This window comes from Staurois parvus, unplaced genomic scaffold, assembly GCF_062004578.1.
Source record: "Staurois parvus isolate SC_StPar_1 unplaced genomic scaffold, SC_StPar_1.0 ptg000052l, whole genome shotgun sequence".
NCBI classification, from domain to species: Eukaryota; Metazoa; Chordata; class Amphibia; order Anura; family Ranidae; genus Staurois; species Staurois parvus.
The window spans coordinates 1,219,640-1,247,401 of NW_028317848.1; the positions used below are offsets into that span (position 1 = coordinate 1,219,640).

The window sequence follows — 27,762 nt, forward strand, 5'->3', positions numbered from 1 at the left end:
TATATCCACAGTTGATCCAGAGGAAAGCAAACAAAACTCCAGCAAAGCACGATCCAATTTGTTCCTGCAGGGGAAAAAATTCCTTGCTGATCCCCCGATAATCAGAATCACTTTAAATATAACAGATGAGTTTAAGGATTATGATAAACATATTGTGATTGACCATTACTCAGAAACAGAACACTTTTTAAGGAAAATAATTTAAGGACTTTTCAGTTAGCCTTCATTAGTAATTAATTACAAAGTGTCCACAGACTTGGAAGTTAGCAACACCAAACTTCACAATATCTGACAATTATGCATTTAGGCCCTGAAATGGATGAAGCCTATAAAAACAAGACTTGATACAGTCTGGCAGATAAGGATTTTTTTTTTCTGATGTTTGAAAGGCAGAAACTCTGATCTGCTTATTTATTTTTAAACTGAAATTACAGCAACTCCTGCCTTGAAAAACTACTGGGCATGTATAAGCTGCCGTTTTACTTTACAGATATATGTAATTTACACTTTAAATTGCACATCGTGTATCAACATCTTTCCATTCACTTCCATGAAAATACTGCTAGAGAGTGGCAAATTAGAAAAACTTTTAACGCTGAGGACTCCACCAGTGTCTATAATCCCCTTGTCTACTCCAGCCAGTATGTTGACATTACTTGTCAAATAAAAAGTTAAAATAGTGTCTTCAGCCTGTCAGGACCCCTTTAACAAACTTATCTCGCCACAACAACTACCCAATAAAGGCATGGTCCAGATCACTGACTACAGAAATGAAAGTGGTTTGTGGTGCTACTAGCAGACAAGCCTATACAGCATAAATGTTATAACCACGCAGACCTTTTCCCAGGATGTCAATCACTGAGCAAATGACTTCTCAGGTATAATAAATGAGTAATTCAAGAAGAGCAGCTAGCAGCTCTGGAACTAACCAGATAAACTGTTTGTGTGGAGTCATCTTTCATGCTGGCTGGCCTGTGCCATGGTTTGTTAACAACATAAAAACATAAAAGTTTGATTAACTTTTACACTCGTTTGCCCAATAAGTGGGAATGAGGGAGTCGATATGAATGATTAACTCTGCAAGCGGTCAGCTGAAAAACATTTAATTCAATCACTCAGAATATCCACACATGAAAGTGGCTGGAAAGTGAATATTTGACTTGCTCAAACGTGTTCTCTTCTACAAGATTTTGATAATGCTTTGATTTAAAATGTCTACACGTGAGTAAAGGGCATACAGAAACTATATAAAGGGGTGTATATACCTCGCAGTGTGAGAGACACTTAGGATTTAAAGGGAAACCACTTTTTTCACTACAAAAAAAATTCTTACAAGCGCAAATAATTTATTTGCAATATACTATACTTCTTTCTTTTCCAAAAATGTTTATTAGAGGTTAACATAAAGGTACAGAAGTATACTATCCATCTATAAATAAATGATAACATATAGAACTGACAGCATGTAAGTTTCATAATTCGGAATCCATGTACTGCTTGGTCTGATAACATGGCGGTAACCAGCAAAGACCTAAGCACCACTGAGAAGACAATAACATTATCAACTATGAAATGGTATTATGATGATTCGATTAGTACCATTTAGTTTTCTACATCCCACATAATTCTGTGTGCTTCTGCAAAAAGATCTTAAATTCAAATAGATGAGAAGCCTCACAGAGCCAAAAAGGTATGAAGGTCAGACTAATGTGTAGAAGAAGGAAAAATAGGTAAGAAGAAAAATGTAAAAAAAATATGCACCCTCTTGCTACAGTGAATATAAAAAGTCTACACACCCCTGTTAAAATGTCAGGTTTCTGTGATGTAAACAAAAATAGGCAAAGATAAATAATTTCAGAACTTTTTCCACCTTTAATGTAACTTATAAACTGTACAACTCAGTTGAACAACAAACTGAAATCTTTTAGGTGGAGGGAAGTAAAAATAAGAAACTAAAATAATATGGTTGCATAAGTGTGTACACCCTTAAACGAATACTTTATTGAAGCACCTTTTGATTATATTCCAGCACTCAGACTTCTTTGGTATGAGTCTATCAGCATGGCACATCTTGACTTAGCAATATTTGCCCACTCTTCCTTGCAAAAACACTCCAAACCTGACAGATTGTGAGGGCATCTCCTGTGCACAGACCTCTTCAGATCACCCCACAGATTTTTGATCAGATTCAGGTCTGGGCCATTCCAAAACTTCATTCTTCTGGTGAAGCCATTCTTTTGTTTATTTGGATGTATACTTTGGGTCATTGTCATGCTGAAAGATATTCAGCTTTCTAACAGAAGCCTGAGGGTTTTGTGCCAATATTGACTGGTATTTGAAACTGTTCATAATTCCCTCTACCTTGACTAAGGCCCCAGTTCCAGCTAAAGAAAAACAGCCCCAAAGCATGATGCTGCCACCACCATGCTTCATTGTAGGTATGGTGTTCATTTGTTGTTTCTGTGCCAAACATATATTTTGGAATTATGGCCAAAAAGTTCAATCTTGGTTTCATCAGACCATAACACATTTTCCAACATGCTTTTGGAAGACTTCTGATGTGTTTGTGAAAAATGTAGCCGGGCTTGGAAGTTTTTCTTTGTAAGAAAAGGCTTCCATCTTGCCACTCTACCCCAAAGCCCAGACATATGAAGAATATGGGAGATTGTTGTCACATATACCACACAGCCAGTACATGCCAGATATACCTGTAGCTCCTTTATGCTTGCTGTAGGCTTCTTAACAGCCTCCCAGACCAGTTTTCTTTTCATCTATTTTGGAGGGACATCCAGTTCTTGGTAATGCCAGTGTTGTGCCATATTTTCTCCACTTTATGATGACTGTCTTCACTGTGTTCCATGGTATATCTAATGACTTGGAATTTCTTTTGTACCATTCTCCTGACTTATATCTTTTAACAATGAGATCCCTCTGATGCTTTGGAAGCTCTCTGCGGACCACGGCTTTTGCTGTAAGACGCAACTAAGAAAATGTCAGGAAAGACCTACTAGAACAGCTGAACTTTATTTGGGTTAATCAGAGGCATGTTAAATGATGGCAGGTGTGTACTGACTCCTATTTAACATGATTTTAAAGGTGACTGCTTAATGCTGAACACAGCTACATCTACAGTCATAAGAGGGTGTGCACACTTATGCAACCACATTATTTAAATTGTTTCTGTTTACTTCCCCCACCTAAAAGGTTTCAGTTTGTTTTTCAATTGAGTTGTATAGTTTATAGGTTACATTGAAAGGTGGAAAAAGTTCTGAAATAATTTATCTTTGTCTAATTTTTTTACATCACATAAACCTGACATTTGAACAGTGGTGTGTAGACTGTTTATATCCACTGTATATACATCTTTGTGCATTCACTTTGAGCCAAGAGAACCTTTAAATTGTGCAATTTGCTTTTTATAATTTTATGTTTCCCATCCTGGACAAAACTTCTCAACTGTAGTTATTCAGCACTAAAGCTGGCCATAGATGATTCATTTTTTTTTCTTTTTAATCAGCCAGTTGCTGATCAAAAAAAAACCAATCAGATTCCCCATGCATACATAAAAGGGAGATGAAGGAATCCTTCACGCTGCGCTACTGTATCCTCGCAGCTGGTCTCTTGCTGCTAGAATACACTGATCAGTGCTGCAGCCGATTGGCTGCATGTCCTTATCGAGCACAAATTCTCCAACATTCCCATTTGAGAGGACTTAATCACTTGACTCAACTCCTCTCGAATGACCATAGATGGATTGAAATGTATCTGGATTCTGCGGAGCAAGCAAAATTTTGATCCATCTATGGCCAGCTTAAGCCTCACTCATCTCCCTTTTGACATTTTGAAGCTAGGGACTCAGTGGCTAATAAAGATTTTGGGAATTGGATTGCTCAATGGTAGGGCATAGATCCAAGTTGAAGTAGAATTCAAGGCCACAGTAGAAAGGGGGTTCCCTCAACCATCTGTTGCTTGCTCTTTGGATAGTTTGTTAGTTTGATACATTTAATGCAACAAAAATACTGGAGGCTGCAGTATCCCTAATATCTAGTAGCATTTAGCGCATAGTCTTGCAACAGAACGTTCTCTGAATATCCAAGCTTCATTATATTAAGTGGCTTTGCAGAACAATAATTTACACTTTGATTTTCAATGCCAAATAATTTTACACCTTGATAAATTAGCACACCCAAAATTACATTTTCAGTTTCTAAAGCTTGATACCACCTGAACTGAAGCTAACCTTAACTACAACCTAACCTCTAATCATAAACCTTAAAACATCCCAATCCCTTACTAATATTTACAGAAATTACTGCTATTTTACTTTATTTACAGCTGTTGCATAACCAGTAAAAAACCTACCCCCAAAGACCTAGTTATTTCCCCATTGGATACTACCATCTTGCCTCTCAAACAGTATAGAGTAGATAAATACATGCTGTCAGTCACAATCCACATGTCAAATACACCTCTGCTGTGCCTCTTGTGCCTGCTCCATGCACCAGGGGCACCATGCACCATGGTCAGGGGGAGTGGTAAACTATGGAGATAAGGGCTGACTTTTGACAAAGGGCAACAACAGTAACAGCTGTTACTTATGACTTTCAAACTAAATATTGTTTATGATTCTTCTTTATCTGATCAACAGCAAACTACATTTTAGTCAGCCGTTACACAACACACTTTGTAAAATCTTACTTAATCTACAGAGCAAAATCCTGTTCTTTGCACAGTGGGATTTTACAGCCTACAACTACTGTTACTTTGAAACACAAAATAATGAGAATAAACCAGATTTTAAAGTAATTAGTGGATAAGAGCTTCATACACTGCAATTTCTAGCAGAATTAGAAAAAAAAAAGGGGGGGGGGACGTGAGTCCTGGCAACTGCTATAATCCTTTTCAAATTGCTCATATTAAGATTAAAGATCACTTTGTTTCTCTATTCCCACAACTGGTTGAGTATGGTAAAGAAATCAGCCTGCTGCTTTTATATGTAACATCTTTAACATTTGCTCTGTTTTCTGTGCCTGTGATTAAATGTAACATTTTGAAATCCCAACGTTCTGAGAAAAAGCATAAATTCTCCTCTCACAGCTGCTGTTTGACTCCAAAAACACATGCAACTCTTTTTTTCAGGCATCAACCATCAAATGCTCCCAGCGGACAAGCGCTGCGGAACACCTGCATCTCTTCATTTCGTTCCAATAATGCAGTCTCAACTTTTAAAATTACAAAAATAGATGCTGTATTCAGCTGCGCGTTCACTCTGCCCCTAATTCCCGTGAAGAAAAATCCTAGGAGCATGAAATCATTCAGGCAAGGTCTGTCATCGAGAGGAAGACTTTTTTTGTTGCTACTTTTTGTTGTAGATTCACAGAAAAAAATAGAATTAAAAGTAAATGGTAGTTTAAGTGTATGTAAACCCGAACAATTAAATTTTCCTTTATGTCCCCTTTTGGTCCGATATACAGTCATGGCAAAAAATATTGGCATCCCTCCATTTCACCCAGAAAATTGTTGCAATTACAAATGTTTAGGCATTCTCATGTTTATTTTTGTTTTTGTTTGTATTGTTATGACACAAGAAACAAAATCCAAATTTGACACATTCCACAGAAAACCCCACAAAGGGACCGGGTAAAATTATTTGCACACTCAATGTAACATTTGGTAGCACACTCCTTGGAAAAAATAACTGAAATCAATCGCTTCCTGTAACCATTAATTACATTTTTACACCTCTCTACTGGAATTTTGGACCACACTTCTTTCGCCAACTGCTCCAGATTGGGAGGGTTCCTTTTCCCAACTGCTGTTTTGGGATCTCTCCACAGGTGCTCTATGGGATTGAGATCTGGACTCATTGTTGGCCAGTTCAGTACTCTCTTTGTCTGAAACCATTCCTGGGTGCTTTTTGACATGTGCTTTGGGTCATTGTCCTGCTGCAAGACCCATGACCTCTGACGGAGACCCAACTTTTTGACACGGGCCCTACATTGCATCCCAGAATTCTGTGGTAGTCTTCAGATTTCATAATATCAGGCACACGGTCAAGACATCCAGTGCCTGTAGCAGCAAAAGCAACCCCGAAACATCAGTGAACCTCCACTATGTTTGACTGTAGGGACTGTATTCTGTTCTTTTAAGACCTCATTGCTTTTTATGAAAACAGTAGAATGATGGGCATTACCAAAAAGCTATAACTGTGTTTCGTCTGTCTACAGCACATTCTCCCAAAAGGATTTTGGCTTCCTCAGGTACGTTTTGGCAAGCTCCAATGTGGCTTTTTTATGTTTCTGTGTCAGCAGTGGGGTCCTCCTGGGTCTCCTACAATAGCATCCCTTTTCATTCAGATGGTGACATATAGTGTAAGCTGACATAGTTGTACCCTGAGGTCAGCCTGAATTTGTCTGGAAGTTGATTGCGGTTCTTTAGTCAACATTCAAACAATCCTTCATTGCAATCTTTGATAACTTTTTCTCTTGTCAACATTCAGGGAGATTAGTTACAGTTCCATGGCTGTAAACTTCTTGACAATGTTGCGCACAGTAGACACAGGAACATTAACATCTCTGGAGATGGACTTGTAACCCTGAGATTGCCCGTACTTTTCCCACAATATTTGATCACAAATCTTCAGAATTCTTTGCTGCTTTTTCTCTTCTCCATGCTCCATGTGGCACACAGAGACACACAACAGAAAGGCTGAGTCATTTTTTCACCATTTTAAATGGTTGCCAGTGTGATTACTATATTTTCAGCACATGTTAATTGATACAGGTGAGTTTAATTACAAATTACAGGAGTGTATTTTTTACAATTTTGAGGAGGTGCCAGTAATTTTGTCCAGTCCATTTTCGGAGTTTTGCATGGAATGTGTCAGATTTGGCTTCTTGTTTCTCCACTTTTTTGTGTCACACCAATACAAACAAAAGAAATAAATATTAAAATGCCTAAATATTTGTAATTGCAACTACACTGCTCATAAAAATAAAAGGAACACTTTGAAAACACATCAATTCTCAATGGGGAAAAATATCATGCTGGATATCTACACTGATATGGACTGGGTAATGTCTTAGGAAAGTAAGGATGTCCCATCGTTTGATGGAAATGAAAATGATCAACCTACAGAAGACTGAATTCAAAGACACCCTGAAAATCAAAATGAATAAATGAAGCAACAGGCTAGTCCATTTTGCTGAAATTTAATTGCAGCAACTCAAAATGGTACCTATTAGTTTTAATGGCCGCAACGTGCTTGTACGTATGCCTGACAATGTTGGGGCATGCTCCTAATGAGATGACAGATGGTGTACTGGGGTGTTTCCTCCCAGATCTGGACCAGGTCATCACTGAGCTCCTGGACAGTCTGAGCTGCAACCTGGCGATGTCTGATGGACCGAAACATGTTATCCCAGGGGTGTTCTATTGGATTTAGGTCAGGCGAGCGTGGGGGCCATTCAATGGTATCAGTTCCTTCATCCTCCAGGAACTGCCTGCATACTTTAATTTTTTTGAGCAGTGTATTTTCTGGGCGAAGTGGTGCATTATTATCTGGCAGAAATGCAGGGGTGCCAATATTTTTGGCCATGACTGTATATACAATTTAAAGTGTTATTTTTTATATCCACAAAAAAGTGCAAAATAATACCTGTTGATCCTGCCCGAACTCTAGTGCCATTCTGTGTACTGCGCATTTTGCAGCGATACTTCAAACAATGTTATCAAAAAGTATACTGAGAGTACAAAACACATCTCCCTGTGTTATGGAGATAAAGAGGGAGAGGTGTACTTTGGTTTTTAACACACTTCCTGACCTATGGTGGAAACACTGCTCCTCCAGAGATACAGTATAGTGAGTAAGCATTGTCACTCTAAAACAGGCATCACTAAATGGTGGACCGGGATCCAGATGAGGACCGAGTCACTATCCCATCTGGACCCATGCAGTCCTGCCATTTAGGAGCCTATTCTTTCCCCAGCCATCTTGTGGTCATCCTCACAGAGCTGACAGCAAGAGACAGGACAGTTCTGGATGGAGGGGGGAAGCTGTCTGAGTTTAACAAGCAGGTAATTGATTGCTAGGATGAAGGGTAGTTTTAGCAAGCAATCACCGTCTGTGTAAGGTATGAGTGTTTGTGGGTGGGGCACAGTTAAAGAGGCTAAGGACATTAGAGTGAAGGGGAGCCGATGTAAAAAAGAGTCGAGGACTAAATGTGGGGGGACTGAGGGCTGAATGTTGGGGGGGGGGGGGCTAGAACAGTAATGATAGGGGACTGAGGACAGTAGTGTGGGAGGGAGGACATTAAAATTAAAGTGAAGGAGCTGAGAAATGAAATGTGGGGGAGAGGCTGAGAGCATTAAAGTGGGTGGGGCTAAGGAAAGTAATGTGGGGGGCTAAGGTCTGCGGTGTGTGGGGGCTGAGGACGTTAAAGTGGGGGGGGGGCTAAGAACTGTAATGAGGGGTGGCTGAGGACAGTAATGCAGGGGCAGCTGAGGACATTAAAGTGGGGGGTCTGAGAACTGTAATGTGGGGGCTGAGGGCAGTAATGCGGGGGGGGGGGCTGATTACTGTAAAGTGGGGGGGCTGAGGACAGTAACGTGGGGGGGGCTGAGGACATTAATGTGGGGGGATGATGTAAAAAGGGGTGGAGTACTCTGCAGTGAAGGGGCAGAGGACAGTACTTTTAGAAGAAGGGGGAGGGGTTGATGTCAAGGAAGTGCGAGAAAGGCATGGAGGGGGCTGAGGACACTCATCATGAGGGGATCTTGCTGTGAATGAGGAGGGGGCTGTAATGTTCAGTGGGGATTGAGGACACTGATGTAAGAACAGACTCAGATCTGCATATGTGCATTTGGTGCACACATCGTGTGTAGGTCAGCCCATTCATTTTAATGGGGCGCACTACCTGCGAGAAACATGAAGAAGTCCCTTTTTTTTTTCAAAATTACACCACAGTAACACGTGGTTTGGTGCACACAAAAATGCACCACAGGGGCCTACATGAGATTCGGACCTCTGATGGATGAAAATTTTACTGCCCGGACCTTGGTGAATTTTAATTCAATACCCCTGCTCTAAAACAAGAAGTGTGTTATTGGCAGGATCACCAGGTGGAATTAAAGAAAAAAAATGTTTTGCAGCCACAACATAGGACTAATAAACTGCAAAATATCCTAATTTAGTACTTGGGTCTAAAGCCAAGGTTTAGTCAAAACATTGTTTTAAGAAATCGGCACAAGGGCCTTTACTTACAAATCAATGCAAAGTGTCCCTTGTGCTGCTGGCTGCATATTTAGTTTAAATATTCAGTCCTCTGATTCCCCCCCAATCCGCAGTGGTAATCCTTAATTCATTCAACTATCCTCCATTCATAGAGCATGTTGCATTCATGGAAGCTATAGTACAGCTTCCATGAATGGAGGAGGGGGGTGGAAAGGGCAGGCATAGTCGGAACTCTTGACACGTGCATATACCAGCTCATATTAACCCTTACACCATCATCAACTGTGGGGGGGGGGGGGGGAATCAGAGGATTTAAGGTTTCAACTAAATCAGCAGCACAACAGACATTTGTAATCGATTTTAAGAACTGTTCCTTGTGCTGATATTGTAAAACAAAATTGTTTTCACTAAGCTTAGGCTTTAAATACACTTTAAAAAGGTATCTAGAGGCAGAAAAATTGTTAGGTTTGTTGTTTATAAAAAGTTAATATGCCAACAAAAAAGTAACTTTAGCTTAGGTAGAAGACAGGTAGAATCCAATGTTTTCCTTTTTGGAACACACAGCAGAAGTAGTAAGAGACCAGGGCTGATCTAGAAGTAGGGATTTATAGGCTACAGCCAGGAATTCTTGTGGAAAAATTTGCCACAGAAGCCAGTTGGTAAATTCAGTCATCAGCATCTACCTAAAACTACAATGTCAGAAGAAAAGTGCAATTTTACCTTTTGAGGACATGTTATGTTATTTTTAAATTAACCATCAAATCCACTTAAAAAATTACAAATTTCATTAAAAATGCTATGACCTTTATGTATACATAAATATCTGACATAGTGCCATAATACAACTGGGAGGCTTATATCAGTTATTAAGCCATAAATGAGTAACCAGCGTCACTCATTTATGGTTTAATAACTGATGAGTCTCCATGGAGAATGACAATTGTCTATTTTAAAGTTAGGTTAGGTATGTATAAAGGGTAATTAAGTTAACAAAATGTATAAGGAATTTTGAGTGTGTGATATTTCCTCCATTTTTTGGTTCTATTTTTTAACGTACGCATCCTTTATTCTTCTACACATAATAAGGACCAGATGTACTGGATTGGCAGAGTCATTGTGTGGAATTCTAAATACCTATTGTTACCTGATTCAAGGTATTAGATTTTTGGTATAATACCCTACAGAGGGACAAGCAAGTGCATTTAGGGAAGGAAAAATAAAAAAGATAATGTGTGATGTCACAGAGGTCAGGCACGATGGTCTTGTGGACATGGCCTAAACAACTGTGGTAGATAAACATGGCCATATAAAGCTGAGAATAGTGAAAGCCAAGATTTGTGCAAAGAGTATAAAACATAATATCACAAACGGAATCCTCTGCCTCAGGCACAGTGTGTAAATATAACATATAAAATGACAACTGAAAAACAAAAGCTGTATTTTTTTTGTTAATCATTGTTTTCCATATTACAGACCAAAGCTAAGAGCAGGAAAGCAAACACTACAAGCTCTGGTCACACCTAAGCCAGTATGACACAGAAAATTCAGAAGTGCTAAAACACAAACAGTAACCAATAGGCCAAGATTATAAGAGCTTAAAAAACATTTATAGAAGTGAAAAAAAGACTTCTGAATGAATGGGGAAGCAATTCTGCAGCAATATATGTGAAACAGATATACTTTGCCACTTGGCACATTTTGTATTAAATCTCCCAGGGGAGTGGCAGGCAGTAACAGGATGTAATATGATCGCAGCGTTGTAGAGGTTTTACACTTACCAGAGCTGTGGCAGTAGTCCATCTGCTCTGGAACCTGGACTGTAAAGGCAATCAGATCTGGACCAAGTATAGACTCAGGTTTTCTGGTCTCTTTCAGCCACTTGCTCCTGTGCAGGTCTTTGGTGTCAGAGGGTCCCTGAATCAGGGGGATTAGGTTCTCCTTCCCAGCGTCACCTATGCGAACATAAATATACAAACTGACATATTACATACACACTATGTATAATAAGGATATTTTACATCTTAAATTCATGAACATCATTGATGTAACATGTAAAAGCAGTTGTGTTTATGGATGGTGGATCATGGTTAGTACGTCACTTCATTATGGATATCGAGAACCATTACACTACTGTACAGATCTCCTCCATTTTTGTTTGCATTGCTGCTAAGAGTGATATACGATGTTGCATCACTGACAACAACTGAGCATTAATTGGCGAAGATAAATGTTTACAGTAGAACTACGGTAAGGTTTCTTAAATCATGGTGGGAAAGACTTAAAACCTCTGTCAACTTCTTACTGCTTTTTACATCACTATTGCAAAGATTTCTGCTTATTTCCTGTCCTTCTGACCATGGTAGGAAATAAGTATATTGATCCCCTATAGGGATACAAAAAACAGAAAAAAATGGCTGCTTTCCAGCCATGTTTCCTGTACTGACTCCGCCTCCTGAAACTCCTCCTCTAAGCACTTCTGTAGTTCAGAAGGCAGGCTCGGTGAAATGTGTGACACAACAGTGCCTACTCACAGGGCAAAGGAATACATTCAAATCAGTGCATAGTCCTATGTTATAATGGCACAAACCTTGGCATTTTTACTAAGAGACCTAATCGGTTTACAGAAATCAGAGGACGGTCAGACACACATGTGACCGTCAAAACAGCTTTCTTTGTTTTGTCCACTGGTAATTATACATATTTTGCTTCTACTCTTCCGCCAGAGTGACATTAAACACAAGCTATTTCAATGATCGGACAATATTTTATGCATTGTGATTGGATCCTTACATTTTGAAAATGAAAAAATGATTAGAAAGAATAAATATGTTTTCCATATGGAAGCCACAGCTTGTAAGTATTCATTATGATAGTTTGATATAAGCTTTCGTTGATTGCAATTTAACTATAGCAATTAATTTGGCTTCAGGTACTTAAAGTGCATCTGTGGTTAAAAATTTGTCATACATTATATTCATTTCTATACTGTATTTCAATTATTTCTAGCCTACTCCTAATACTTTGAATGATCTTGAAGTTTGAATACTTACTTTGTGAAGGTCCTCACACATTTACATCCTTGAATTCTGTAACACATACAGTTAGGTCCATATATATTTGGACATAGGCATTTACCAAAACATATTCAAGCTATAGTTATATAATGGATATGGGCTGAAAGTGCACACTCTCAGGTTTAATTTGAGGGTATGTACATCCAAATTTGAAAGGGTTTAGGAATTACAACTCTTAAGAGTAACCATCCCCCCTTTTTCAAGGGACCAAAAGTAATTGGACAATTGAATATAATCATAAATAAAAAGTAAATTTTTAATATTTTGTTGAGAATTCTTTACTGGCAATGACTGTCTGAAGCCCATGGATATTACCAAAGACTGGGTTTCCTCCTTTCTGATGCTTTGCCAAGCTCTAACTGCAGCTGTCTTCAGTTGTTCTTTGTTTGTGGGTCTTTCTGCCTTTAGTTTTGCCTGCAGCAAGTGAAATGCATGCTCAATTGGGTTGAGATCAGGTGATTGACTCAGCCATTGCAAAATATTCCACTTCTTTTCCTTCAAAGGTTTCTGGGTTGCTTTTGCAGTGTGTTTTGGATCATTGTTCATCTGTACTGTGAAGCACCATCCAATCAACTTTGCTGCATTTGGCTGAATCTGGGCTGACAGAATATCTATAAACACTGCAGAATTCATCCGTTTGCTTCTGTCTTCTGTCACATCATCAATAAACACCAACGATCCAGTGCCACTGAAAGCCATGCATGCCCATGCCATCACACTGCCTCCACCATGTTGTACAGAGGACGTTGTGTGCTTTGGTTCATGAGCTGTTCCAAGCATTCTCCACACTTTTTTCTTCCTGTCATTCTGGTAAAAGATTAATCTTAGTTTCATCCATCTAAAGAATGCTTTTCCAGAACTGGTCTGGCTTTTTTAGAAGTTTTTTGCCAAAGTCTAATCTGGCTTTTCTGTTCTTCAGGCTTATGAACGGTTTGCATCTTGTAGTGAACCCTCTGTATTTGCTCTCGTGAAGTCTTCTCTTGATTGTAGACTTTGAAAATGATACGCTCACCTCCTGGAGAGTGTCCTTCACTTGTCTAGATGCTGTGAATGGGTTATTTCACTTGCATGGACAGCTCCTTTGAATGCATAATGTAGGTTCACAGCAATAGATTCCAAATGCAAATACCACACTTAGAATCAACTTCAGACCTATTACATGCATAATTGATGCAGAAATAACGAAGAGTAGCCCACACCTGGCCATAAAATAGCTTTTGATTCAATTGTCCAATTATTTTTGGTCCTTTGAAAAAGGGGGGGTGGCTACTCTTAAGAGCTCTAATTCTTAAACCCTTCCTTCAAGTTGGATGTACCCACCCTCAAATTAAACCTGAGAGTGTGCACTTTCCGCCCATATCCATTATAAAACTATAGCTTGAACATGTTTTGGTGAATATGTAAAAAATCTAAAATTGTGCCTGTGTCCAAATATATATGGACCTAACTGTATTTACTATTCCCCAGTGAGTAGGCACTGCTGTGTCACACATGCCTCAGAGCCTGCCCTCTGAACTACAGATCTGCTGAGAGAAGGAGTTTCAGGAATCACTGCTTGCAGGCAAGGTACCATGGGATATGTAGTCCTTAGAAATTGAACGCAAACAGCAGAGGAAAAACTGCATAAAATGCAGGGAATCCAGGAAGTTGTGGAAACAGAAGGCCAGCAGACTGGCAGCACTCACAACATGAAAGTAGATTTTATAAGTAACTTTATATTGGATTGTCAAATATAACTATTATTTGTATTGTTATTACAATGCTGATTTTATAAAATAAAAGTGTATGCAATGTCCATAGAATACCTTAAAAAAAAATAAAATATATATATATATGCTATGAATAATAGTCTTTGTGTTTACAAAAATAGTTCACGAAAAAAATGGCAAGGAACTTATTTGTGTTGTTGTGACAAGTTCATTTAATATTTTGCAGAAGGGTAAAAACTGAGCAGTTTATTAAACAGATTTAATGAAAGCAGCTTATGTGTAAATGATCCTCTCGGGCTCAAAATGCGCTATTCAATTTCATAGAGAATTAAAATCGGAAATATAGTCAAGATTTTACTGAGCTCATAAAAACTCAGGCGGTGACATTCCCTTTCCAGATAATATTCCTGGCTCCATTGTATTTGCAAATTTAAATCAGTCATGGGTTTATCATCCTGGCATCGCTCCAATGCATTATCATCTATGAAAATAAATTTGCAAGAATTTGCACCACTAATTATTTTATTGTTTCATTGATTACAGTGATCATTGATATATTAGCTCTCTGGTAAAAGTAACTCTGTTTTCTGGCTGTAGGCCAACAGAAAATATCAATCTTAAAGAATACGTTTACCTTAAAATAATAATAATAATGAATGCACACTTTTTCCCAGATAAAAAAAAATGTGCAGTTATTATTTTTTTGCTTGAGAGTCTGTGCAGCATTGCACCCACGATCAGGACATTGCGGGTGCAATGTCAGGATCTTGCAGACTGTCAGTACACTGTCTGTCCTTATCTCCGATACAGGCAGGCAGTTACTGAGGTTCAGGAAGCTCAATGAACTACGACAGCACTCGCCAGCACCCTCGCAGTTCATCGAAAGCTACAAGCTGTCAGCTGCAAAGGCTGATGGTACTCGTAAGCATTCATTCACAGAACCCTGTGAATGAATGACATGGCCATGTGGGTGGAGCCCCACATGGCCGCGCTGTTTTCAAATTGTGACAGTGGGCCCACTGTCACAATGAGGCAGGAAATTGTGAAGAGAGGAGGCAAATGTTTAACACGTTACATATTACACCCTACATATGGTTGTAACAGGTAACATGCTGAAAAAGGTGAACTTATCCTTCAAAGAAACTTGTCATGAAAAATAGTGGAGTTGCTGCTGCTGATCTGGTCAAAATGCCAGTAGACTGCCAGCCTTGTTTATCCTTTGGCTTTTAAACTTTCTAAGTCACTGCATAAAAGTCCATAATGAAGAGTTTTGACTTTGCTGGCTATTACACTAGTCTCAAGTCCGTGACTGAAAGTGCTCATGCCAGGGACAACCAGGCCACTAGCATTTTAATAAGGGCATCAGCAAACGCAGCCCACATTTTCATCAGGCAACTGGAAAACTCCTAGGATGTTGCTAAGACATTGCTAAGAGAATCCTAACCACTACTGTCCACCTCTGCTATCACAGGTGTGAGCTCTCAAATGCAGAGCTCAGAGCTACTGCATCAGGGGAGAAAAAGCACATGTGAGGGGGTATGAATCAAAGAAAGAGCTAACTCCTGTGATGGTGGAGGTGAACAGTAATGGCTGGGCCTCTCTTAGCTATGTCCTAGCAATGTCCTGGGGGTTTTCCAGTAAGGCCCTACAATGACCTACATAGCAAGGGAATTATTCAACTTTGGTCAGAGCTGTGGTTTTTTTTTATCTACAGAAGCCCCTTAACTGCATAAACAGGTTTTTTTGATACAGGTGAACTAACCCTGTAACAGTTTGGCCTACTTGACCCCAAAACTCTGTACAATGGAATCAGTATGAGAGACTTTAATCTATGATTAGTGTCAACAGTAGACTCTATATGCCAAGCAAATATGTGGAGTTTAGCAGATGCATTATATATATCCAGACACTTTATTAGGTACACTTGTTTAATTGCTTGAAAACATAAATTGCTAATCAGCCAATCACATGGCAGCAACTCAATGAATTTAGGCATCTAGACATGGTGATCTATTGGGATTTTGATGCATAACCATCTCTAGGGTTTACCGAGACCGGTCCAAAAAAGAGAAAATATCCAGTGAGCAGCAGTTGTGTGGATGAAAATGCCCTGTTGATGCCAGAGGTCAGAATTTGATGTAAACAACATGAAAGCATGGATCCATCCAGGCTGGTGATGGTGATGCAATGGAGTAGGGGATATTTTCTTGGCACTAGCAAGATGTACCTAATAAAGTGGCCGTTGTATATATACAATATATATGTATATATTATTTCAGAGACAGCTGTCCAAGAATGGGTATAAAAAAGCATCGCCCCCCCCCCCTTAAAATAATCTCATTTTGTTGCTTTGCACCCTGAAGAGAAAACAGTGCCTTGCCACCCATAGTTGTTTGCAAAGCAACAAAATGTGATTTTTAAAGGTGGGTGATTCTTTTCTATAACCAACCTCAGATGGTTGACTATGAAACAAGTGTCCCTCTGGAAGATTTATCCTCAACTCCTGTTCTGGCAAAAAGTGTAACATTTTGGTTTCTATCACTTTCTGTCCAAATGATAAGGGTCATATTAACAAAACAAAAATTTAAAAACAAAAAAATAAAAAAAAAGGATGGATCTAAGTATAGGGATGCCATTTCTTTCCCACACAGCCAAAAAAACGTTTGCTACACATACACTTTAATATTACTTTGTCTGAAAGTTTGTAAGCTGCATTTTTGTGGGTTTTTTTTATGCTATGGATTCTTCTCAAATCCTTTTTGTTGGTTTCCACTTGCCTAACCTAGCTCACCCTCCCTCTCCACAGTTGCATATTTACCTAGATCTGACGACTGTGGCCCCCGGTGCTTTCATCCAGTGCCACAAGTCTCACTGTCCTGAAAGAGCCTGGACATTATAGCCCCTTAGACTTCAATAGAGCTGCACTGTGTTGTCGAAGATGAAGGAAGACAGCCCCATAGAGGTCAATGTGGCTTTAATGAGTAGGGCAGAACAATTGTAATTTGCCAGAAGACATTACAGGGCTGGGTGTACACAAAGACATTGGCATAGTGTCCACAAGGACAATGATAGGATTCCTCCTGTTTTACATTGCTGAGTGACGAAATGCACAGATGTGCACAGGGGCTAAGGATGGATAAAAATTTGCATTTTATGGTAAAGTTCCCACAAAACACTGTGGTGGTCTTGTCTTCAACACAGAGAATCACCTGTAGTTCTTGCCAATGTGTACTTAAAGTGCAATGGATTAGTAATCATTTCTTCTCTAATTAAAATACATTACACAACTCACCACATATAAATAGGGATTTATAAACCAAAGACTATTATAAATAATTCCAGAACAGTCAATGTTACTTTCACTTGTATGATCAAGAGCCTTCTTTGATAAACAAACTCCAGTCAGAAGTGGTGTAAATGTATTATCCTGGCATAAAAAAAATTAAAAATACCCAGAAAAAAAAATCTTTCTGATTCATAGGAACAATGAATAAATTCTTGTTCAGTAACTCTCCTTGTAAAAAGTAAGGCCAATTCTCCTATACAGGCAATAAAGTTTTATATGGTCCAGCTGCACATACCTGGGGCTTTGGCACAAATTTTTATTGATCCCAGGGTCCCGGAGACACATTTGACCAATGATGTGCTGCAGAATTTCAGTTCGACATTCTGGATAGAACCCTCCAGAGTTGGCAGCGCATTCTTGGATTTCACACCTAATAAAAGAAAGCTGCAAATGTACTAGCCTGTTGAATTGTAATATGCTTTAATATTCATTCGATTGGACAGTAACACAATCATTTCATTTTTTTTTTAATTACTAACATCACACAGCAGATTGGAATCATGTTCAAACAATCTTAATTCCAAAACATTCCCACAGTGTTTAAAATAGCACTCTTTGCAATTCTGCAGGTGTCTATAGTTTGGCAGAAGTGTCAGTGGAAGAGAGCTACAGTTAGCAGTGTAAAGAAATAAGTAACACCCAGGGCACGCAAACCAAAATGCTTTTTTCATGTTCGAAAACACTGAACTCAACAAAATCACTACTGTGGGATAAATCAAAGGCTAAGAAAACTAAACCACAAGAACTCTACTCATGGCTTAATTCTGAAAACTTCTAATTGGAATGTTGGAGAACAGGGTGCTGAAATTTTGTATACATAATTTAGTATCTATTCTGTGGTATTAACTTTCAATATATTTCTGCAGGCTTTATAAAAAGTCACTTGTGCTAGAACAAGTATAAATAGCAAGCATTTTGAGGTTTGGAGTAGTGACTCAAAATGTTGAGGCCAAAAGCACCCAGAAAGCTAGTAATCGGAAGTTAGCAGTGACAGGTATTGCATTTTAGTATGTTTCCCTTAACTGTGTGCACATGTGCAACAGTGTGTATGTGCAAGAATGTGCTCTATGAGGTCTCAAAATGGTATACCTTTTTAAGATTCCAAGTCTCCAAATTAAATGTTGAACATTACTGCTCTAGAGTCACACAACTTTTTTTCACCCAGGTCTCACAAAATATAATCATTCAAACATAAAGTAGAACTAAAGGCAACACTTTTTTTTTCATTTTGCATAGACTAAGAGACGGTTGTAACACCAGTTATGTATTCGGTGCCATTTGTGTCCCATTGGAGAGATTTCCTTTCACTTCCTGTCCCGCAGCCAAAATAGGAAGAGAGAAGAAATCCATCCAAAACTGAGATAATCCCTGGTTGTTACCAGGGTCACAAGAACTAGTTTACCCACTAGAAGATTTCCCCTCTATTACTGTTCTGGGGACAACCCAAAATGTGGGAGTTTCTTTTACTTTCACTTTCAATGATAATGTTAAATAGGACAGATCTCCCTAATGGAGGAACAGACAGCAATAAAAACCTGACAGGTGTTCCACTCCCTCTCCACTCATCCAAAAAAACAGGTGTTGCCTTCATTAATTTGTGATGGAGGTGTAGGTGGGACAGAACACACGTGGAGAGCAGAGGGGCACACAAGGCTTTTATTGAAAGATTTTGAGGGTACACGGTGAGAATAGTAAGGTTTTGGCAAACAATGGGTTTTTTCATGTAAACAAAAAGTGTCAGAAAAGGCTTGGCCTTCAAGAGTGGGTGATGGCTCTGAAATGCCAGGATAGTAGAAGCCCTCCCCCCCCTCCAAATTACCCCTTTTTGGCAAGTAGACACTCCAAGGTATTTGCTAAGAGGCATGGTGAGTATTTTGCAGATGGTTTTGGATATCGAAGAAAGAAAATACATTTTTTATTTTTCAAAATCTTGTGACGAAAATGATATCTGTAAAATACTCACCATGCCTCTTATCAAATTCCTTGGGGTGACTACTTTCCAAAAAGGGGTCATGGGGGGGGGGGGTGTTTGTACTATCCTGGCATTTTAGAGCCTTCGAAACTGAGATAGGTAGTGGGAAAGTGATATGAGGAAATATGCCCTTTGAAAGCCTAGAGATGGTCATTGGTTTTTGGGGCCTGTATGTAGCTAGGCTGCCAAAAAGTCTCTCACATGTGGTATCCCCATACTCAGGAGAAGTTGAAGAATGTGTTTTGGGGTGTCATTCCACATATATCATTAACCACTTCCCGTCCAGCTCATGTACATAAACAATCGGACGGGAGCAGTGCAGGAGCGGGTGGCCATTTATAAATGGCCTCCGCATTCCGTGGGAGTGCAAGGCACTGCGATCCGGTGCCCGCTGTGTTCTCCAGACACAGCGGAACACTGATCGCTGTACAGGACCTCTGTGTGAAGTTACCAAAAAAATAGCTGAATACATTTTGGCCAGGATTTATGAAGAAAGATTATTTATTTGCAAAATTTTATAAGAAAAACACTTTTGTTTCAAAATGTTTGGACGTTTTCATTTATATAGCAAAAAAATTAAAATCCCAGTGGTTCAAAAATACCACCAAAATAGCACTGAAAGCTGAAAATTGGCCTGAACAGGAAGGGGGTGAAAGTTTCCGGATTTGAAGTGGTTAAATGACAACTTTGTGTAACTGAAAAAAAAAAATCGTCATTTTCAAGAAATTTGTGGCAAAAAAATGTTCCATGGACTCAACATGCCTCTCTGCAAAATCCTGGGGGTGTCTACTTTCCAAAAAGGGGTCATTTGAGGGGGAGTTGTACTGCTTTAGCATTTTAGCACCTCAAGAAACGTGATAGGCAGTCAGAAAGTAAAAAGTAAAAGCTATGTAAATTCCAATATATACAGTCATGGCCGAAATTGTTGGCACCCTTGATATTTCTCCAGGAAATCATGTATTTCTCACGAAACGTATTGCATTAACACATGTTTTGCTATACACATGTTTATTCCCTTTGTGTGTATTGGGACAAAACAAAAAAAGGGAGGAAAGAAAGCAAATTCGACATAATGTCACACAAACCTCCAAAAATGGGCTGGACAAAAGTATTGGCACCCTTTCACAACTGCGGATAAATAAGAATGTTACAAGCATGTGATGCTCCTGTAAACTCACCTGGGGCAAGTAACAGGTGTGGGCAATATAGAAATCACACCTGAAAGCAGATAAAAAGGAGAGACGTTCACTTAACCTTTGCATTGTGTGTCTGTCTGTGCCACACTAAGCATGGACAACAGAAAGAGGAGACGAGAACTGTCTGAGGACCTGAGAACCAAAATTGTGGCAAAATATCAACAATCTCAAGGTTACAAGTCCATCTCCAGAGAACTAGATTTGCCTTTGTCCACAGTGCGCAACATTATCAAGAAGTTTGCAACCCATGGCACTGTAGCTAATCTCCCTGGTCGTGGACGGATGAGGAAAATTGATGAAAGATTGCAACGCAGAATAGTCCGGATGGTGGATAAGCAGCCCCAAACATGTTCCAAAGACATTCAAGCTGTCCTGCAGGCTCAGGGAGCATCAGTGTCAGCGCGAACTATCCGTCGACATTTAAATGAAATGAAACGCTATGGCAGGAGACCCAGGAGGACCCCACTGCTGACACAGAGACATAAAAAAGCAAGACTACAGTTTGCCAAAATGTACTTGAGTAAGCCAAAAGCCTTCTGGGAAAACGTCTTGTGGACAGATGAGACCAAGATAGAGCTTTTCGGTAAAGCACATCATTCTACTGTTTACCGAAAACGGAATGAGGCCTACAAAGAACAAAACACAGTACCTACGGTAAAATATGGTGGAGGTTCAATGATGTTTTGGGGTTGTTTTGCTGCCTCTGGCACTGGGTGCCTTGACTGTGTGCAAGGCATCATGAAATCTGAGGATTACCAAAGGATTTTGGGTCGCACTGTAGGGCCCAGTGTCAGAAAGCTGGGTTTGCGTCCAAGATCCTGGGTCTTCCAGCAGGACAATGACCCCAAACATACGTCAAAAAGCACTCAGAAATGGATGGCAAAGAAGCGCTGGAGAGTTCTGAAGTGGCCAGCAATGAGCCCAGATCTAAATCCCATTGAACACCTGTGGAGAGATCTTAAAATTGCTGTTGGGAAAAGGTGTCCTTCCAATAAGAGAGACCTGGAGCTGTTTGCAAAGGAAGAGTGGTCCAAAATTCCGGGTGAGAGGTGTCAGAAGCTTATTGATGGTTATAGGAAGCGACTGATTTCAGTTATGTTTTCCAAAGGGTGTGCAACCAAATATTAAGTTAAGGGTGCCAATACTTTTGTCCAGCCCATTTTTGGGGTTTTGTGTGACATTATGTCATATTTGCTTTTCTGCCTCTGTTTTATATTTGTTCCAATACATACAAAGGGAATAAACATGTGTATAGCAAAACATGTGTTAATGCAATACCTTTTTTGTGTGAAATACTTGATTTTCAGGAAAAATATCAAGGGTGCCAACAATTTCGGCCATGACTGTATACCATAGTTTGTAGACTCTATAACTTTTACACAAACCACAGAGGTGATCAAATACCACCAAAAGAAAGCTACATTTGTGTGAAAAAAAGGACATACATTTTGTTTGGGTACATCATTGCACGACCGCGCAATTACCAGTTGAAATAGCACAATGCCGAACAGCAAAAAATGGCCTGGTCATAAAGGGAGGTAAATCCTCAGGAAGGCAAGTGGTTAAGTTCTGCTTATCAGAGTTGTGTTCAAAGTCTGTGACCAAAATCAACAATTGATGTTACATGTGACTCAAGCGGTTACTAATAACAGCCAACAGGGTGGAGTTTCCTGACCTAGCAAACCATTTATTTCCCTCTTCAGATATACTGTATATGAAAGTATATGCTCCAGTGGGCAATGTGTAAAAAGGGTAAAGGTGGATGACATTTCAGATCATTTAAACAATATGAAAAAAATGTCCTCAGAGGGTATGGAATGTAAGGCTGCGACTCTACCAATCATTTTAGCTAGTCAGCATTACCTGAGCTGTATTGCAACTACGATATATGTTCAAGTCAAACCAGGACTTCTAATGCTACAGTTATAAAACGGGATGCTAGCATGGTGGTACTACACGCAGTGGAAAGTGGCAAGTGTGTCCTATTACTGATAGGCCGCACACGTCATGTGCCAGTCCAGAAACCATTATTCAAGATGGCAGATAACAGTGTTAGTGCATGCACGGAACAGTGTGTGGTTACGCGAGCTAACGCATAAAACCCGTGGATATCTACAGAAGATTTCAAGCACAGTACGGTAATGAGACACTCAGCCACAGTAAGACATTTGAATGGTGTAAACGCTTCAAAGATGGTCGAACATCCACCAGTGACGATCCCAGCCGTGGTGGTTCCCAGCCCACAGCAGTTATTCCTGTGAACATTCAGCGCATGGAACGCCTGATCCTCGACGCATAATCTGTCGTGAAATTGCACAAGAGGTGAATCTTTCGTCGGGAAAGGTGAACACAATGAGAATGAAGTGAAGCAGGCCATCCTAGGACTGTTCAGGCATATTGACAAATCATTCTATGCTGAAACGCTTTCCAGACCAGTTTTGCTGGAAACCCCCCACATGGACTTATAAGTATATTATATATATTCTATACTCTCTATTATATATATATATATATATTCTGTACTCTGAATTCATGGAATGAAATGTTGCTATTTTCATTGCACCATCCATGAGATATGTGTCTGTTTTCTGCAGCTGCATTATTCATGCTTACTTGCATGGAAGCATACCAGCTACAAGTGGCTTTATGCATGAGAGAGGTATCTGTCTATACATATGTGAAAGTGGATTTACATCCATAGGCAGTCTTTATATCTTATTGTCCTCCTTTGGATTACATCAGCTGCTCCTTTCCTGACCGGGACACTCTACAACCATACACATGCCTTAAGGATGCTTCAAATGTGATTGCGCTAGTGAAATTACTATTTGGTCATTTCTATGTCCACCAGTTTATTTCTTGACCTCCATTACATTTTGGATCCTTATGTCTTATCCAGCATACCTTCACACAAAATGAGCAACGGACAGAGAGGAATATATCAATATAGCAGCTGCATTTTTCAGTGACTGCTCCTTTTTTTCTGCTTTCCTTACTCTCCATGTCTGCCCTCTTCTCTGAGACCTCTCAGTCCAATCAACAATTATTTATTTACAAAATGTAATTACCAATTTATAATATGGATAACATTTGATTCAATGGATCCATGGTCACTACCTCTGAGTCATAACTTTCTTTTATAATGGGTTAATGTTATTGTATTTATGTGTTATTTTAATTAATAAAGGTTTGCTATTGCTGTCAATGATCTCTGTCAATATTCAATCACAAATGAGATTCCTTTTTCAGATACTTGGGGTTTGAGATGTTGTGCAAAAGCCACCTTTTATGTGTAATGTATTTTTGAGCTTGGATTTTGTGGTGAGCTCTCCTCCCCTTATTTATATATATTCCAAGATATAAGCCTGATAGGATCATATTTTCTTTTAATTTTTGACATGATTTCTTGAGTGCCGACCAATCCTGTTTTCATTCTGATCTATGGGGACATCTGCAGTCTCCAGGTCTGAGCACCGGGAGGAGCGGTAACTAAGAGAGGTAGTAGAGTCCTGACACCTGTTTCCACCTGTTAAAGAGTTCTGAATGATCTCAAAAGCACCGAAAACCGATGCCATCGAAACAAGCCCAAAGCCCATAGAGGTCAAAACAAACTTGTGCTGAGAGAATTATGTATGTAGACTATCATTGATGACTTTTCTTGAAAGTGCAAGTTGTCTTCCAAGTCCTTATGTAGATGGCATTGGTTTATTCTTGGTTTGAAAAGCTTCTGAGATCATTCAGAATTATTTGACAAGAGCATTAGGCCTGCATTTGACCTTCTGACCTGCATTCGCCCAGCTTCACTTGGGTTTTGCATGACCAAAGTCTTGTATGAAAATGCAAAACGTGTCTTATGAGAACAAGACCCTGCTGAAACGAGGTCTTTAATTTAAGATCTTTAAAGAATACAAACATGGAGATCAAGAAAGTGAGAACTCTTGATGTGTAAAGAATTTGTTTTAGGCCAGTGATTCAAAATTGGATTGGAAAATTGTGATTGAATCAGCACAACAACCACGCAATTAATATTTTCAGAAAGATCAGCAATGCCAACATCCAACCATTCCTCTATACTGGTTTACTTCAGTGAACCTGTGGCCAGGATACAGAGATTCAAATACTGTATATATACATTTTAACAATGAGAGGTACATTTTAACAAGCCCTCACCGAGGAAAAATAGATGAGCTGCAATTTCAGTGCCTCTTTTGTGAACCTTGAATATGGAATGGCTCCACAGTGCCTACAGAGGTCAGTGTGTGCTTGTGTAAATGCTGATATAATGTTTTTTTTTTAAGAATATGTACACATTTTAAAGTTTATATATGCTATTTTTGTACGGGTTGTGAAGAATGTATTTGGGCAATTTTCATGCTTTATAGCTTTTGGGAATGCTCTTGTATGTGTACCACTACCCCTTCAGGAGTTGCTGAAGATTTGTGTCCCCCTATAGTCCTTCACAGTCAGGCAACACACATCTTCCACAGACTTGCATTCCAGAGACAGTAAACAATCCTTGAGCTTGGTTTTTAAGTTTTATTTGGGGGAATTGAACTTGGATGGGGTAAAGGGTATATGGGGTGCCAAAGGAACAGTGAATTGAGGACAACTTCCTGGCAACTATAAACAAGTCTTTTCCAGCCTATCCTGGTGTAGCACCCCAGATAAATCCTCTTCTTTACCCAGCTGTCTAGACGAATTCCTGGGCAAGGGAAACAGTCCTGGGTAAGGAACTAGTCAGGTTTCCCACCAGAATGCTCTTTCCCCTTAGCTGGACCAGGAGGTGTAGGATTACTGACTCAGTCCTTTTCCTGTGAGCTGGTTTAGGTAGGTGGCTGCCTTCAGGCCTTCTGCTGGGCTGCCCTCCTTTTCTGGCTCCACAGGTAGTCCTCCCTCCAGGGACTGATAAGGCTGAGTGATCCTCCTGTCCAGGTCCTAGCCTGTAGGTAGGCTCCCTCCCAGGCTCCTGCATCACTTCCTCTCTCACATCTTCCACCCTAACTCTTCTGTTGCTGATCAGGCTCAGTCATACTTGAGGGCTGTCCTGACCCCATGCCAACCCTCCTGCCTGGGGTTTGGTCAGGATCCCCTAGGTATACAGATCAGCCCCTCCTCACCCCTGCCCACTGCTTCTATAATCTTCTCCAAGATTCTAGAGCAGAGGGAGGTATCAGGGAACTGATCTGCAGAGCCTCGCAGCCCCGACCCAAAGTTAAACCTGCTGACTATTCCCAGGCTGCTGCTCAGTCTAACTAATAATTAGCAACTAGCTACCCCTGGCTATGTAAAAGGGCACTACACATGTACTGTGGAATGTTTTTTCATTGTTCTAATGCAGGGGTCTCCAAACTGCAGCCTGTGGGCCAAATGCGGCCCTTTACTTGCCTTTTTCCGGACTTTGGGGCACTATTCCTCCCATTAGCACAGATAAGGAGGCACCATTCCTTCCTATGACATCAACAGTGGGGAACCATTTCTCTCACTGACACCAACAGTGGGGCATTTTTCCTTCCAATCACACCAGTGATTGGTACCATTCCTCCCAAAACACTAGCAATGGGGCATAATTCCTCCCACTGATATAAACAATTAGGCCCTATTGCCCACAGTGATACTAATGATGGTGCACTATTCCTCCCACTAATATCAGTCATGGGGCACTATTCCTTCTCCAAGCCCAAGACATTGTTTACTCCCTCTGACACTGGGGCATTTTTTTTATTCCCACTGGCCACTCCGGCCCCCCTAATGTCTGAAGAACAGTAAACTGGCCCTTTGTTTAGAAAATTTGGAGTCACCTGTTCTAATGCATGCAAAAAGGCACTAAGATAAATCTAATATCAATGGTGACACACAACAAAATGCACTGCATCTTAATGTAAAAAAACAATTAAAAAAAAACAAAAACAAAGAACGAATACATTTTTAAAACAGAGAAGTGCAAATGAGGCCAAATGCAGGAACCATATTTGGCAGCGGTTCTTAAAAGCTCTGGCTGAAGAGAGGCCCATGTGCTTCTCAACTACAACAGTGACAACATTGGAGAAAATGCTAAGTCAGTGAGAAGAGCAACAAATCAAAATCAATCTTTTTAGTAAGTCTAAACCCTAACTATATGAAATTAAATTTGCTCAGTGCATTGTGTATCATACAACAATCCTGTGATAAACAATTGTGTTTTTCATCAATAAAATACAAATTTTTTTGGTTTTCATCCTGTTTTACTATTTTCATCCTATCTCATGTTAAAGCTTAGATGAGAATTTAGTGTTTGAGCACTTTCAGTAGGGGTTGATGAAAAGTAGACAACAGTGGATTCATCTTCCATTTGCTGGGAAAAAATGGTCTGCCTGCAATATGCAACAGCTTTTATTCTTAGCTTCACTTTTTCTTCTGATTTCTGCTCTCCAGTTTTCATAAAGTGGCCTGATGGCTCAATGGAATTAGACAGGAATAATGATATTGTAAAAGATGTCAGTAAAAAAGTCAGTTTAAGCTTGTGACGTTGAATATTCTATTGTTTCCACATTACCCCTCACTTCAAGAAGACTGTAGTCTGGCTGCTTAGTAAAGTCTGTCACGTTATTGTTAAACTCCAAATTTTTGCCAGCTTTTATCAAGTCTCTATCCTCAGACAGCCTGTACAATGCTTATTACAGAAAAGTACGTACTGACTTTTAAGCATTCTGTATCCCAGGGGAACAATCCTCCCTTCAGACAGCACGCTGCAAAACTGGGCTGTGCTGATCCGCAAACATAAAAACTGATGGCAGATCAGAAACATTTGGCCCACCTACATTCCCTGTTCCTCTATCTGCTATAAACTCTCCCTCTCCACCAGTTCATTCCTTTCTCTCTCCAGCAATTTAAGCAGCTTGAGATGCTGAATGACTTCATTTTATCAATCTCCATCTTCTCAGCTTAGAGACAAATGCTTTAGATCATTATGATTTCCAGTGTGGTCTTCTGGTCTTCACACCTGTTGGATTGTGGTCAGAGATATCAATTTAGCACTCTCCAAAGAGAAATGCCTGTATACTTAGCTGCTGAAAGTATAACAAAATACCAAAATACAAACTTTCTGTAGTTGTAGAGAGTGAGGGAAGTTGATAAAACCTCTGCAGTTTTTGTTTTTCTTTTGCTGTCCATGTCACATTGAGAGTTCCCTGTCCTGTAGGCACATCAGAAATAGGGGAACCTCTCCAAGGGCCATTGTTGACAGGCTTTTGTTTG

At 39.7% G+C, this 27,762-nt stretch overlaps 1 protein-coding gene across 1 annotated transcript in view; it reads right to left on the reverse strand.

Annotated features, from left to right (window-relative positions):
- Positions 1 to 27,762, reverse strand: part of VPS13B (vacuolar protein sorting 13 homolog B) — a 1,305,797-nt gene that overhangs the window by 906,549 nt on the left and 371,486 nt on the right. Inside the window, exons 18-19 of the mRNA XM_089666424.1 lie at positions 17,597 to 17,731; positions 11,011 to 11,184 (exon numbers count right to left, since the gene is read on the reverse strand). Coding sequence (XP_089522550.1) covers positions 11,011 to 11,184; positions 17,597 to 17,731 — 309 coding nt within the window. The remainder of the gene's footprint in view (positions 1 to 11,010; positions 11,185 to 17,596; positions 17,732 to 27,762) is intronic.